Below are 15,727 nucleotides of genomic sequence, written 5' to 3' on the forward strand. Positions count from 1 at the left end.
AAACAGCCACTTCACAAGCGCATGGCACAACACAGAAGAGCCACCTCCACAGGACAAGATTCAGCTGTCCATCTGCATCTAAAGGTCAAAGGTCACTCTTTGAGGATGCCAATGTTCACATGTTGGACAGAGAGGACAGATGGTTTGAAAGAGGAGTGAAAGAAGCATCTATGTCCACTGTGAGCGACCATCTTTGAACAGAGGCGGGGCTTACGACACCAACTCTCTGCCATCTATAATCCAGTTTTGAGATCCTTCCCAGACGCCTTAACGCCCACTCACACCCTGGGCCATCTGACCTCAGGACATCACATGATAAGGTGGGGCCAGGTTTCACAATGAGATCACCCGAAACTCTGGCTGATTGGGACCCACACCCAGTTCCACACCTTGGCTCAGACGATTAGAGGATCATCAGGGGGTCCTTTTGTCCCTCTGTGGGGGGAAACTCCCACTAGGTTTATATCTGGGACTCTCCACCATTTGACCTTAGAACTGAAGAAGCTTCTCGGATGAAGGTGAAACGTCTTCAAGTAACTTAAAGAAGTCCAGACACTTTTCTTTGTAAGCTCCTTTGACGAGCTAAAGTTAAGTAAACGTGCCGCACTTCACACGAGTCATCCGGCTCCATCATACGGGGCAGAAACACGCGCTTTAAGTGGAGACCTACAACAGGCAGGACTTTATGTCCTGCAGAGGGGGCATTATAACTAGCAGCGTTTGGGAGAGGACACGGTGGGTTTCTGCAGCGTTTGGGAGGGGCACAGTGGGTTTCTGCAGCGTTTGGGAGGGACACGGTGGGTTTCTGCAGCGTTTGGGAGAGGACACGGTGGGTTTCTGCAGCGTTTGGGAGGGGACACGGTGGGTTTCTGCAGCGTTTGGGAGGGGCACGGTGGGTTTCTGCAGCGTTTGGGAGGGGCACAGTGGGTTTCTGCAGCGTTTGGGAGGGGCACGGTGGGTTTCTGCAGCGTTTGGGAGAGGACACGGTGGGTTTCTGCAGCGTTTGGGAGGGGACACGGTGGGTTTCTGCAGCGTTTGGGAGGGGCACGGTGGGTTTCTGCAGCGTTTGGGAGAGGACACGGTGGGTTTCTGCAGTGTTTGGGAGAGGACACGGTGGGTTTCTGCAGCGTTTGGGAGGGGCACGGTGGGTTTCTGCAGCGTTTGGGAGGGGCACGGTGGGTTTCTGCAGCGTTTGGGAGGGGCACGGTGGGTTTCTGCAGCGTTTGGGAGAGGACACGGTGGGTTTCTGCAGCATTTGGGAGGGGCACGGTGGGTTTCTGCAGCGTTTGGGAGAGGACACGGTGGGTTTCTGCAGCATTTGGGAGGGGCACGGTGGGTTTCTGCAGCGTTTGGGAGAGGACACGGTGGGTTTCTGCAGCGTTTGGGAGAGGACACGGTGGGTTTCTGCAGCGTTTGGGAGGGGCACGGTGGGTTTCTGCAGTGTTTGGGAGGGGCACGGTGGGTTTCTGCAGCGTTTGGGAGGGGCACGGTGGGTTTCTGCAGCGTTTGGGAGAGGACACGGTGGGTTTCTGCAGCGTTTGGGAGGGGCACGGTGGGTTTCTGCAGCGTTTGGGAGGGGCACAGTGGGTTTCTGCAGTGTTTGGGAGAGGACACGGTGGGTTTCTGCAGCGTTTGGGAGAGGACACGGTGGGTTTCTGCAGCGTTTGGGAGGGGCACGGTGGGTTTCTGCAGCGTTTGGGAGGGGCACGGTGGGTTTCTGCAGCGTTTGGGAGGGGCACAGTGGGTTTCTGCAGCGTTTGGGAGGGGCACGGTGGGTTTCTGCAGCGTTTGGGAGGGGCACGGTGGGTTTCTGCAGCGTTTGGGAGGGGCACGGTGGGTTTCTGCAGCGTTTGGGAGGGGCACGGTGGGTTTCTGCAGCGTTTGGGAGGGGCACGGTGGGTTTCTGCAGCGTTTGGGAGGGGCACAGTGGGTTTCTGCAGCGTTTGGGAGGGGCACGGTGGGTTTCTGCAGCGTTTGGGAGGGGCACGGTGGGTTTCTGCAGCGTTTGGGAGGGGCACGGTGGGTTTCTGCAGCGTTTGCTGGACCTGTTAAAGAAACTGAAATCATCTCACCACGCAGCGGAGTCTGCGCTCATGATCTCCATCTGTGCCGCTCAGCTGCTTGTCAGGACCGCCTCCACCTTCCTCTTCACAGCTCCCTGTACCACGCCACACTTCGACGTGAAGCCGACCTGCCACCTGAAACACACACGGGCATTTCAGCACCATCAGCTAGCTGCTCACTGTGCGTTTGGTGCTGTGCAGGTGAGTTCACACAGTTCATCAGTGGGAAAAACATGGTGGCGAGATGCCGGCGTAAACCCAGAACAATCGTACCTCTCCCTTCTGGTTGATGATGGGCACCGCGTACTGCAGTTTGACATCGTGGAACAAACAGGCCAGGAAGACGTTGGCCACGCCGATCAGGCTGTGATTCTCCTGCTCATCGAAAAACGGGTCGGCCCGTTTGAAGTAGGAGCGCATCACCTCGATCGGGGAAAGGAAGCAAGAGTTAGTGAGGACGTATAATCATCCACCCAAACATCTGCACCAACCACAGAGAGAGAAAACCTCAACAGGCAGACTGGACGGACTGCAGATCGAAACACCCGCTCTTCTTCTTCTGCTGTTTCATTTCCAACAAACTGAGTGAAAGATGAAATCTGCTCCTTCAAGCTGCTATAAGAGTTTAACCTACACCAGGCTCAGCCACCTCTAGGCCTCGAGGTGTCCTTCAGGTTTCAGATCTCGCCCTGGGTCAACACACCTGAATCACCTGAGTTCATTAGCAGCCTCTGGAGAACTTCAGGACATGTTGAGGTCATTTAGTCCTTAAATCCGCCTGTTGGGTCAAGGACATCTAAAGCCTGCAGGACTGCGGCCCTCGAGGCCTGGAGGTGGACGCCACCGGCTGTCACACTGACATCAGAGCCGCAGCTCTAATACTCAGGTTATTGTTACCTTATCAGGTTACGAGACGTTCACTTAGTGAAAACTTTAACCTCAATCACAGCTTTCATGTAGTCTGCTGCTGTCAGCAAAGTCAAAGTTCTGCAAAAACATTTTTATTTCTCCGTTTCTCACATGTTATGTTTTTTGTTCCCAGCTTCCCCACAAACGAGCGTATACTTCACTCTGACTAATGAGCGTCCCTGCTGCGTGGCTTCATCAGTTTTTGATGCGTCCTGTTTGTGGTCGTTCTAGTTCGTGTCTCCACTCACTGGATTGTCTTCGTCCAGCTCCTTCCACTCCTGGTACAGGTCCCTCATGTCCACCAGCCGGTTCTCCATCTTCTCCAGAGCCCAGATCTGCTTCCCTTTGCCTTTACGCCGCACCTGGATGGCCGGCTCGCTCAGCACTGCGTCGCGCTGCGGCGACAGGAAAACCAAACGTGACCCTGTCAGCATTTCCATCCTCACAGTCGGTTACGGCTTTACAAGTTCAATCCCAGAGGACTGAAACATCATTTCAACACAAACTGAAGCCTTCGTCATCACCTTCTCTTTAACAGGCTGTTTGTTTTAAAGCAGCCGACGTCACCCTGCTGTACCTTTCTGTTGGCGTCCAGGTTGGCGGCCGGGATCTGCAGAGTGACCAGATACTCCGTCCTTTTGTTGAGCTCCTCAGCAATGAAGCCGGCCTCCTGAGCCAACAGCCGAGCCCGAACGATCTGCTCTTTGAGGCGCCGCAGGCTGCGGGTTATCATGGCCTCTCTGCAACACAAAGACACGATGAGTCAGCCACACAGCAGACGCTCCGAGATTTCTTCTTTGACCGACGGAGAGAACAGCGTAGCGCCACCTGTCCTCGCTCCAGCGGCGCACACGTTTGTTTGAGCTGGCTGACAACACGGCGGCAGCAGCACCGCCCGGGACGCCCGCCGGTTTCTCGGGGGTGACTCGCTGGCGGAGCTGCTGCAGCTCCTGTTCATACATCTGCTTCTGGCGCTCCAGAGCGCAGCGCTTCTCCTCCTGGTGCTGCTTCTCCAGCGTCTGCAACACCGACTGCAACGGGTCTGCAGGAGGACACGAGGAGGAGACACCGATTATTCTGGCTTTTATTAAAGACACACTGAGTGTGAGAGTCGGTGGCTGGAAGCTTTGCAGACACACAAACGCTGATAAACACTCAAACCACTAACAGATAAAACCCAGTCAGAACTGCTTTTGCCTGTAAGACAGTGAAGTTATTGTATCTGACTTTGGCTGCTCTTCACATTATTTATTATATAAATAATAATAAATAAATTATATAAATATTATTTCCCAGCAGCACACCTGCCAAGTTTGAAGTGACAGGATATCAACAAAACGATATTTTTCTCCTTTTAGGTCAAAAAATAAAAAAGAACAAAACAAACAGCTTTTATTAGCTCATCTAACAAATAACTGATCATTCACAACAATGTTACGATTTGAAGGTAACATTTTGAGAAAGCATCCGCCCCTCTGTGACTCACCGTTGTTCCACACGCCTTTCATCATGACCTCGGCCTGGGCGAACTCGTAGCCGAAGCTCCTCTCGCTCGACACGTCGCTGTACGCATCCAGCTCGCCGACCTCCACACAGTCGCTGCTCGAACACTTTGTCATCGCGGCGTCCTCCTCGTCCTCGCCCCCCTTTGGCAGCTTTTGCCTGGGCAGGTTGATCCTGTGCTCGCGTGTTGAAAGAGGAACGAGCGAGTTGGACAAAGAGGAAGCATCGCAGAGCGAAAGAGAAACACTTTGTTACCACGTGTAACAAATGTCGACGCCGCAGATCCAGGTTCAAACACACACCTGAAAAAGTGGTTGTTCCCCCACAGGATCCTGTCGCCATGGTGAAGCTGCACGGGGTTCACGACCTCGGCGCCGTTCACGTACGTCCTGCAGAGACGAAGCAAACATTTGATGTGCATCTACAGAAACAAATGAACTCTCCCAGAAATATTAAGTATAGTTTTAGGTTGTTGCATTATTATTAGAGCACGCGGCTCTGATTCAACTCATAAAAACATTTATTTCAGTCGGGCCTGGAGTATCCTGGTGCATCCTGGTGCATCCTGGAGCATCCTGGAGCATCCTGGTGCATCCTGGAGCATCCTGGTGCATCCTGGAGCATCCTGGTGCATCCTGGTGCATCCTGGTGCATCCTGGTGCTCTGCTACAGAGCACAAACCCAGGGCATCTTTTCCTGAGATGGATTCACTCCGTCTGACATAAGCAGCCACACAAATGCAGATTTAACTCAAATCAACGCAGGGTTTCCACATGCAGCCGGTCCATATAACCGGAGTTTGCTGCACGTGATCAATGACCAACATGGACGGAAACAATAACACTGGACAAATATGAAGCTGTTAAACAGAACACAGCTGCTGTCACCAAAGTGCTGGGTGCACGATGCTCGTCACTGCTGCTCACATTTAAGGCATTTTGCAGGATGTTGTCTGCAGCTGTGAGATTGACCTGCAATCCAAACTGAACGCAGCTTTGCGAGCACAATGTGAGCATTGCAATGAGCTGGTCTTCTGCAGTATCGTTTGTCACGGCTAGCTACATACTTAGCACTGCGGTGAGGAGTGAGCACCACGCCGTGGCTCTCTGTGACGTCGATGACACAGTGTTCTGCCTGGATGGCCATCCCACACAGCTGGATGTCCTGTGAGTCGGCTGAGCCCACGCGCGTGTGATCCTGGATACACAACAAATGGTCAACAATCTGAACGCTAACACAAGCTAAACAGCTGCACCTGAGCACATCTGCTGTTAATGCAAACATCTAATCAGCCAATCAAATGGCAGCAACTCGATTTAGGATGGTGAGTTCTTAGTACTTTTAGGTAGTAGACCAGCAGCTCGTTGAGGGCGGGGTCGGCGTTGAGGTTGACCAGGTAGCACTTATCGTCGAGCACTCGGATACCAGACGACTGCAGAGAAATGCCCAGGCTCTCCAACTGCCGCTGACGCTCCTGCAGAGAACGTCACGTTCAACAACAACCGAGCGACTGTTCTGATCTGTAGCTGCTTGATGAAAGAGAAGTGGCTGATGCTGAACATAATCTCCATGAACAAAACAGACTGATGACATGTGTCAATAAATGAATTGATCTCTGGACAGAGATGGAAAAATAATGTATTCAGCGTGTCCTGAAAACTGAAGCGTTAAGCTGCAGTTCCTCTAACGGCCACTTGAGGCTGCAGGTCTACGGGCTGCTACAATGACACCGTTACCATGACTACCACCACTTATCGATGCTTTCAGTTCATTTCAAACCTCTGCATCCATTTGAACACTAAGCGCAGAGGTTGGGGATGCAACCCTCTCCCAGCGAGGCGACAAACAGCTGACTGAAGTTGCTAACCCTCTTAGCTGTGCTGTTGGCGTCTTTTGGCCCATTTCATAGAACGATGTGACCGACAGCACGGCCGTGTGTGCAGGACTGTCTGTCTCAGCGTTGGTCAAATCCCATCATTTAATTTGTTTACACCTTCCTGTCAAAGCCTTCGAGCGTTGGCTGATGACTCCAAACACTGAGGATTTAAACGCTATCAGAAAGCCACGGTGACGTGTTTTGTATGCGGTCTTGTGTGTTTGCGTGTTGCTACCTGTGCAACGGCCTCTGTTTTCCTAAGCTTGTCCTCCCAGGTGACCGTCATGTCTTGGATCAGTTTCTCCGACTCCTCCAGGCGCTCCTTGAGCTCGGGGGCCTTCATGGACTGAGAGTGACAGCAGCTTCATCAGACTCTGGACATGTGTCATCATTACCCATAATGTTCAGGCTGAACGAGGCCAAACCTCCGCCTCGGTGAGCTGCTCCTTCAGCTTCTCCACTTCCTCTCGTAGCTCGCGGATGATCCTTGCATTGGGGTCTTCGTTCACCACGGCGTGGTTGACGATGTTCTTGGCCCGGTCGGCGTAACGAAGAGTGGACAGCGTCTCATCGTAGTTGTCTGCCGCTGGGCTGATAGTGGCCACCATGGCGGTGCGACTGTTCCCTCCGAGGCTGTCCTGCGGGTACGAACATCGCCTTAAATTCAGTTACTAACCCCAAACTGAGCATTACAGTGACATAATTAAGCACAATGACTTATGAGCATGTTGGGGAAACAACAGTTCACACCATTACAATGCAAAGCTGGTAAATGGAGCCTTTTGCAAACTGAGCAGAACTAAAGAAACAAACAGCAGAGCCTTGAAACGTCACAAAATTAATTTGAGGCTAAAGAAATGCCTCTGATGTGAGTCTGCAGAGCGATCTGAGGCTGCATACTTGAAAACAAAGCTCCTTTCTTGTACCTTGAGCAGCCAGGTGAGCACAGAGTCTCTGTAGGGGACAAACTTGCTCTTGTTCTTGCCTGCTCCGTGGTCAGCCAAGGCAGAGATGACTAAACCCAGAGTGCTGAGAGATCTGCAGGGAGGCACAGAGACAGGCTTGTGATGCTGAGATTAGTCCACACCTGAACAATCTCAGCTTCAAACGACGGAGCGAAGCACAGACTCAAAGACGAACGCCGACGCGCTTCTGCAAAACATCTTTAATTGCAGAAACTAAAATATGCTTTAGGCGTTCACACTGGTGCCCCAATAGCAGGCTACACACATCAGAGCTGCTTCAGCACTAAGATGCTCAGAGATGCAGAGAAACAAGTTTCCAGTAACTTCAAACAAACACGGCTGTCTGGAGGCTCTAGAGCCGAGGAACTCCAGGCCTCGAGGCCGCTGTCTCACCCTCGGTCAGCACACCTGAATCACACCTGGGTCATTACCAGGCCTCTGGAGAACTACACAACATGCTGAGGAGGTCATTTAGCCTTTAAATCAGCTGTGTTGGCTCATCATCTAAAACCTGCAGGACACCGGCCTCGAGGCCTGGAGGCGGACACCTCGGCTCTAGCCTGGAGACAAACAGCAGTAAAACCGTCGACTGTCAGCATCACAGGTTGATTTGACTCACTTGTTGATGTTGCTGCCTTCTTTGAGACGCTCCCCTGCAGCTCCAGTCTTCGCTGCCCGCTCACTTCCAGCCAGATCCACCAGACTCAGCTTGCTCACCTTCTCGCCGCTCGTCTGCAGCAAACACACGACGAGGAGCTCATCGAGCTGCAATCTCTCAGCTTTGAACGAGAACGACTCAACAGAAGCAGCGATTCACAGACAAAAGACGGATAAAAACATCTGGGTGTCGCAAATGTTGACGCAAATTATTATTTTATTCCTTTTTTATAGATGTAACTGAAAAATGACACATGATGCGTTTGTGTCAGGATGCTGACAGCAAAGTGCCGACAGACACCGACAGGAGTGTTTATACTCTTCATAACAGGTCGTGTTGGTGGCTTAACAACACAATAAACAAAGAAATAAGTTCCTCCAGATGTTTGCATCACTCTTTGAGTCCAGTCCTGGTACCTGACCGCTGTCCAAGTCAAATATGCACGAGGGCTGGCTCAAGACTTTTGCACAGTGCGATGCAGGTGTGGCTGGTCGACTGAGGATCAGCTGTATGTTCGGACACATTTCACGTGAACTCGAGCCAATACCTGAAACATCAGCTGCAAAGCGACGGCGTGCACACGCGAGCGTGTCCTTACCCCAGACCGCAGGTCCGCGAGCGTGTGCGTGAGGATGATGTTGAACACGGCGTGCGACCTGCTGCTCTCTTCATTCATGTTTGTGGCCGCCACTGTGCGAGACTTATTCCCCTCCGACATCAGAGACTCGATGTCCTGTTGAACAAACACGTCTGCAGCGTTTTTACTTTCTGGTCCCGATGCAGTAAAGAGACAAACAGTAGGTTTACCTTGTAGCTGGTCACCGCCAGGCGGGAGAGACCGTCCACGTAAGGCCCCAAAACTTTGTGCTCTCGGACTCTCAGCGCTTGTCGGCTTCTGCAGAAATAAGGAGACAGTCACAGCTTTGAGTGCTTCAGCTGCCCGGACGTGTTCAGCACCCTGAACGTTATTCCAACATCCCGGCAGAACGACGAGCGAGGCTCTCGGCATCTCACCCCTTCGGGTCGAGCAGGTCTCGGACCTTCTCGTTGTAAATCTCCATGTAGGACACCTCCACGGTGAAGCTCTCCCCTTCACGGGCCTCCGTCTCAGTCCTGCTGAACAGCGAGCTGCAGAGTCGAGGGATAAGACCGGGCTGCTCCGATGAGCCCATCATGGTGTACGACTTCCCAGAGCCTGAAGACAAACAATCCAGACGCCAGTGAGAGAGCGAATCACTGATCATTCAACACAGAGCGCTGCAGCTAAAGCTGGTATCAGGATCATACAGTCAGGTGAGAGCGCTTCATGTGTGACACGTGAGCGTGAAGGTCTCAAACAGCATCCATGTTATTCATTTGTAATCACAGGCCGTGTCCCAATCCAGGGTCTGCAGCCTTAAAGGCCGCATTTTAAGGCCGATTACGTCACAGCGACGCGACGAAGGCTGTCCCAATTCAAAGGCTGCTCGAAATGCGGCCCTCAAATGCGTCCTTCATTTCCCTGAATTTTAAGGACGTGGCGGTGTAGACTTCGTGGCCCAACATATCCCAGAATGCATAGCGCGGCGGTGGGTGTGGATAATTTTGCTGAAAAAACCAGCGGATGAGGGGCGCCTGAAGAGTAAACTTTAAGTAAGTACTGAATATTATGTCACTTATTTATGTTCAAATGTTTAATAACGAAGACCATTAAAACATTCCTGTTGGCCACATGTCGGCAAAGTCATGTGACATTAGTGACGTTTGTACTAACTTGGTTTTAAAGCCTTTACTTTAAAATATACGCCGTTCAATAGCTGAGCTTAATCAGAGAATGATCAAAGCTCACGTAGAAACAAACAAATGAACAAAAGATTTTCTCCTTCATTTCTGTCAAACAAAGCTGTATGAAATGTTTCCAGCTGTTAGTATCATGGTTGCTAGGCAACCTGGGCAGCGCGACGGAGGCTAGACCGCCCATTTCACAAGCCTCGCACTTCCGGCCTTAGCGGTCTTTGAGTACGCGGCCCTTGAGGATCGTTGAGGCTGCAGACCCTGACTTCGGGATACAGCCACAGAGGGGGGGCTGCTGAGCCAGGCTTGTGTTGAACCCTGCAGCTGTTTGACAGACGAGGCTGACGGGAGCTGTGGGCGGGGCTGAGCCTGCATCGCCCGTTAATCAAAAGTTCATCTACTTGTTTTGGTTCAGAGATGGAAAAATGGCAAAGAAGATGCCGTCCTGACAACATCAGCCACAGCATCAGGACTTCATCATGTACGAAGTCAAAGACACCAAACAGGCAGAGCGTGCCGCGAGAGTAAGATGTGCCGTCGCTTTCCTCCAGAGCCAATATGTGCAACAGGTCAGCACCCACGTGTGTCAGGAGACACTCTGCAATCAGACAGAAACCGTGTGAAACAGGTTACTGCGCTGTGAAGTACAGAAACTAAGCTTGACCCAAACTACTGAGAACTAAACGTCACAAACAGTCAAATCCTGTTCAGATTCAAGTCGCTTCATTCAAATCTGACGCAGGAGCGATGATTCTCGTACAAATGGAAACGTGATGCTGCGGTAGGATGTGCAGCTCCTCTTATTTTAAAGTTGTTGTTGTGAAATGTTACCCGTCTGCCCGTAAGCAAAGATGCAGGCGTTGTAGCCCATGAAGGCGTTGTCCAGCAGACTCTCCCCCAGGCACTGGAACACCACGTCCTGCCCTGCACACGAAACTCACACTGTAACTGCTGAAATCAGACAAACTTAACACGAACGAGATGACAGGAAGAACAATTCTGCTGTTTTCAGACTGAGTGTGACGCCGTGTGTAACCCCTTCATCCCAGCCCCCCCACGGTCATCCCAGCCCCCCCAGGGTCGCTCAGCTCCATCAATAGTTCAGAGTATCAGGAGACGTTTGTGAACAGACGGACATGAACCACTGTGAAAACGTACCAACCTGCAAACTTGTCTTTCTGAGAGTCGTCCATAGACCAGAAACAGTAGTCGTACGCAAAGACCTGCAGAAAACACGCGACACGTCTGTAACGTGCACACGGACCATAAATGTGTGACTAATAACTCCATCACATCATATTTACCTTCGGCTGATTCCTGCAGACAGAGAAGAAGAAACAAAGTTGTTACTGATATTTAAACTTAATTCTCAGTAAAACCTTTGACCACACAGACACACACGTGCACACGCACACGCACATGAACTGACCTTATTCGAACCTTTGGTCGCGTTTAACAAACATCCACTGAGTAAGCACGGATGTGTGTTATAGAGAAACAAGAGTCTACTTTAAAAACTTGTTTTCCTGCAACCAAGTGCTAAAAACACAGAATCAGTTTCCTGTTGTTGTCTCACTGGAAACAGGCTGACAACAGGTTTGACTGGGATTTGTGCTGCAGCTGTGAAACATTTGGGCTGATGTCCGTTGACGAGCTTCCATATTGGCTGTTCCACTTGTTTTTCTGAGAAAGCAGAAAAGCAGCAGGACTGAAGGAAAACTGAGGCTTTCCTGTCTGCAGCCGGTTGGAAGACGGCTGTGCAAACCTCCAAGAAGAGGAAGCTCAGTGCAGATGGTATCTTCAAGGCTGAGCTCAACGAGCTCCACGCTGGGGAGCTGCTGAGCAGAGGCGGGTGTGTGGACGGTCAGCTGATCAAAGGCAGCGGTCCCCCGAACAACTGAAACAGCAAAATGATCCACATCCTGCTTTAAGGCAAAGCTCGAGCTACATCAGGACTCCGGCTCAGACGTGACGCTGCCCCCATCTGCAGACACGCGAGCTCAAATACAACCACCAACCTGCTCACTGCACTCAAACCAAAGCCTGAGCGTCAAACTGCAGGGAGCACACGTGCCCGCCACACAGGAGGAAGCACAAGCCAATCACATAACAGCACAATCACCCCATACAAGCAAAACAACACTGACAACACACAAGTCTGACACGCAACAATATGGCAGCATTTTGAGCCACACTGAGTCACTAAAAGTAAAGGTCACACACACACACACACACACACACACACACACACACACACACACACACACACACACACACACACACACACACACACACACACACACACACACACACACACACACACACACACACACACACACACACACACACACACACAACAAGGCCTCCCTGTGTGAGACTCGGCTGGTCCATGACAGCAGCCTGTAGTCCTGCTCTCTCCTGGGACGTGAGGACATTCCTGAGATAACTGGAATCACTAAAGCAGGACGACGGTACGTCAGCAAGTCTGTGATCAAAGTCTGGCTTCATACAACCAGTATTTACAAATAAAAAATGGAGACGTCATAGTGAAGACACAAAATTAAATCATGAAGTTTTAAAATCATCCCAGGTGGTGTTTTCTTATCAGATCTTATATATTAAATGTTCTCTTAGAGCAGACGAGGAACTTCATGAAAATAACTGAGTCCTCCCACAGCATCAACCTCCTCAGACCTGAACTCTTCCTCAGCAGCATTTTAATTTCTCTTTGATATTTGGGCTGATCGGGACCTGATGAACCGAAAAACAAAGAATCAACAGGTTTTTTGTTTTTACCTAATTTGTGTTTCTAAGAAAAATCAGAGCCACATATCAGGATATTAATTTAAATTTCGATAGAACAGTAGCAGCATAATGTCCTCGTAAGTGGATATCAGGCTCTCGAAGAGCAAGACTGAGTATTTTGGTCTAAATAACCCAAAATGTGACGTCCACATATGTGGACGTCCTAACCTCCTAGCAGGTCCACGGAGGTTAAAGCAGGAACAGGGCCTCGTTAATCTGACAGCCCTGCTGGGCTGCAGCCTCCCCGGCTGCTGGGACACATTAACACCCCTGAAGCAAATCAGCTGAACCATCAGGCAGTGAGCTGACCGAGCACAGACTTCACAGAAGAGGCCGTCCTCTTCACAGCAAACAGGGAAACTGCAGAACTACAGACACAGATGCTGATGCTTTCCACACTTTGGCCGAACACGAAACAATCGTCTGTTAGAGACGCTGACAGCAAAACACCTGCAAACGGCTAATGTGATCAAATCAGCTGATCACGCCGGTCTGCCACTTTAGGCTTTTTAAACAGGCACTATCATCGCTTTACAGCTACACCCTTTATTATGATCCTACTGTATAATGATGGTAGCATGTGTTCCCTCCTACAGGAGCTGACCAATCATGATCAGCCTTTGCATCAACACCCTGTCAGTGCCAACATTGAGTTATACAGATATTTTATACAAATCCAACAATCGTGTGCATTTGTACGTTTGACAGTGCGACCAGGCTGAACATCAGGTTGTGCGTCACAATCCAACGTATTAGCATCACGCTACAATGACTGCAGCGTTTGTAACGTCCCATTGACACAGCAGTGGTAGGACTGGAGACCAGTTTGGGCCACAGAGGCTAAAAAAGCAGTTTAACTCCAGTCAGCAGGAAGTTTTGGAGACGTCCGCGAGACTTGAGAAGATTATGTGAAATGCTGAAGCTTTGTAAAGACCAAATTTACCGACTGGATAAATTAGGTCAAGCCTTCCATTGGGAAGAATAAAGTTCACTTCTATAGTAACAATACTGTTGATTCTTGTTAGTTTGTTCATGTAAAATCTATCATGAGTTAAAGATGAGTTTACCACCGTTCCCGTCTGACCTCTGTCAGCCTGTAAAACGTGTTCGTACCGAGCCCCAAATGAGGAAACACAGCGGCGCTGAAGCGTGTCAGGACAGAAGAAACACACGGATACACACGCATGAAAAAATGCAAAGAATCACAGTGAAACATGAGACTCCTCCTGACAAAGGCAGTGATTCACTTATCCATGTTTGCCCTGAGGCACATGCTGAGCAGGGGAACCTGAACGAGGGCCTCCAGGGAACATCTCAGTGTCCGGCTCACTGCAACACGAGGATCGGTCTGCAAACTCAACCATCAAAACAAATACAGTTTTGTGTGCACAGCAACGCGCTGCACCAGTGTGACATCATAAACACGACTGGAGTTACAGAAAACACCATTCCCCTTTGCTTCTTCCTTCAAACGTGTGCCAGACTACCTGAGCAGGGCTGAGCCGGACACACGCCCTTTGTAAAGAGTAACGATGCCGAAGACACGGAGGGAGATTTCCACGGAGGATGGGTGGAGCTTTAGATTTGAGCCTTTTTCCAACCTGAAAAGCTGGTTAGATCCTCTCCAAACTCACCTGACGGTAACTAAATGAGTGAATCTGTGATACAGTCAGTCCTGGTATTGTATACACATCACAACGCACAGCCAGGAATCTCACTGAACTGTCTGCACTTGTCCAATGCAAACAGCTCCTCATAAACAGGAGAGTCATTAAAATGTAGAGATGAGGAGAAGAGAGTTGTTGTGTAAGGCAGAGGGCCTGATGATGTCATGGTTTTACCCTGATAGCATGAACGTAGGATTTCCGGCTGGACCAGGAGATCGTTGCAGCTGCCGCAATGGCTGTGTGACCTCTGTGGGGTCACACGGGGGGGGTCAGTGTGAGAAATGTAGGTGGCTGTATCGGTGAGTGCATCTGAACGTGACTTTGGTCGTCACATTCACATATTACAACTTCTGCTTCTGCAAACCAACCAATAGAAATGCAGCATGAAGCTCGGTTAATGTGACCGAGAAGCTGAGAACCTGGTGGCCTCACATGGCGGCAGCCTTTCAATCATCTCACGTTGTGGAGCCACGTCCACGATGTCAATACTCACAGAAACAGGAAACGTTCACAGAGCTCGTCGACGCCCTGCTCACCACTTTTGCACTGGCCTCACATTTCTGACCTGGACGCTGTGTGTATGGTGCTGATTCACTGAGACAATACTTATCCAACAAAGGAGCCGTCCCTGCTGACGGCGGACAAGACGCAAACCTAAATCTCTGGATGTTCTTCAGCGGCTATCGTGACAGCGACATCGCACGGTAGGAAGTAGCAAAGGAATTGCAGCTCTGAATCACAGCCAAAGATTTATCATCAGTCTACAGAAAAAACAGTTTATTAGATCCATGCTGCAAATTTCAATTTAACACGTTGTGAAGCACACCTATGGTCAAGCTCCAAGTCACGCTCCACCATCACCGCGTCTGAAACACAGCTGAACAAGTCGTGGCGTGCTGCTTAACTAAAGTTTACTTAGTGTGATGTCATCGGATTGATGATCCCCAGCAACGCGACTCAAGCCGACACATCTGCTCAACAATGTTTCCTGATAAAGAGATGAAGCTCAAGAAACTGACTGGCTGACCAGGGAGGCTCCACTGTGGACAGGATCAACGCAGGATTAGATGTTGTGGTGAAAGTGGAACAGAGAAAAAAATAAACCACAAAGTGTCTGAAATTTAAACAGGTTGGCTTCAAACTCACGACTACTTCCTTCCATGTAACAGCTTACCGGGGGTCTGCTGTGCTCATACTGGTGAGGGCTGGATGCAGGACTGTCTGCTTCCCATCCATCTCCACCACACATTTGGTTTTCAGGTCTTTTTCTGGATAGTGGAGAAAAACAACATGTGAAATGTCCAAAAACAAGCTGCACAGTCTTCATAATGTTTAAAAGCAGAAGCTCATAAACTGGGTGTCATAACTTTCCCTAAAAGTGACGAGTCACTCTGCAGAGTAACAGGTGGCATGCATGCGTGTGTGTGTCCATAAGCTTTACACAGGCCAACAAAGGGAGGCAGGAAGAGGTTTTATTGAGGCTGATTCATCCAGGCCTGCACAAACAC

At 50.3% G+C, this 15,727-nt stretch overlaps 1 protein-coding gene across 10 annotated transcripts in view; it reads right to left on the reverse strand.

The window, feature by feature from the left end:
• LOC146501219 (kinesin-like protein KIF13B) overlaps nucleotides 1–15,727 on the reverse strand; it is a 37,651-nt gene that overhangs the window by 20,723 nt on the left and 1,201 nt on the right. For 6 of the 10 annotated variants that reach the window (XM_085133782.1, XM_085133781.1, XM_085133780.1 and 3 more), the window contains exons 4-22: nucleotides 15,394–15,487; nucleotides 10,910–10,992; nucleotides 10,579–10,671; nucleotides 8,989–9,169; nucleotides 8,782–8,869; nucleotides 8,573–8,707; nucleotides 7,936–8,048; nucleotides 7,278–7,389; nucleotides 6,777–6,989; nucleotides 6,587–6,697; nucleotides 5,815–5,949; nucleotides 5,542–5,672; nucleotides 4,778–4,864; nucleotides 4,459–4,649; nucleotides 3,801–4,014; nucleotides 3,550–3,712; nucleotides 3,221–3,367; nucleotides 2,337–2,486; nucleotides 2,073–2,198 (exon numbers count right to left, since the gene is read on the reverse strand). In XM_085133782.1, the coding sequence (XP_084989908.1) occupies nucleotides 2,073–2,198; nucleotides 2,337–2,486; nucleotides 3,221–3,367; nucleotides 3,550–3,712; nucleotides 3,801–4,014; nucleotides 4,459–4,649; nucleotides 4,778–4,864; nucleotides 5,542–5,672; nucleotides 5,815–5,949; nucleotides 6,587–6,697; nucleotides 6,777–6,989; nucleotides 7,278–7,389; nucleotides 7,936–8,048; nucleotides 8,573–8,707; nucleotides 8,782–8,869; nucleotides 8,989–9,169; nucleotides 10,579–10,671; nucleotides 10,910–10,992; nucleotides 15,394–15,487 (2,567 nt within the window). Of the gene's footprint in view, nucleotides 1–2,072; nucleotides 2,199–2,336; nucleotides 2,487–3,220; nucleotides 3,368–3,549; nucleotides 3,713–3,800; nucleotides 4,015–4,458; nucleotides 4,650–4,777; nucleotides 4,865–5,541; nucleotides 5,673–5,814; nucleotides 5,950–6,586; nucleotides 6,698–6,776; nucleotides 6,990–7,277; nucleotides 7,390–7,935; nucleotides 8,049–8,572; nucleotides 8,708–8,781; nucleotides 8,870–8,988; nucleotides 9,170–10,578; nucleotides 10,672–10,909; nucleotides 10,993–11,051; nucleotides 11,065–11,176; nucleotides 15,488–15,727 lie in introns of all 10 variants that reach the window. The other 4 variants (XM_085133784.1, XM_085133779.1, XM_085133777.1 and 1 more) reach the window with 2 other exon arrangements.

Source organism: Neolamprologus multifasciatus, chromosome 15 (assembly GCF_963576455.1).
Source record: "Neolamprologus multifasciatus chromosome 15, fNeoMul1.2, whole genome shotgun sequence".
NCBI lineage: Eukaryota > Metazoa > Chordata > Actinopteri > Cichliformes > Cichlidae > Neolamprologus > Neolamprologus multifasciatus.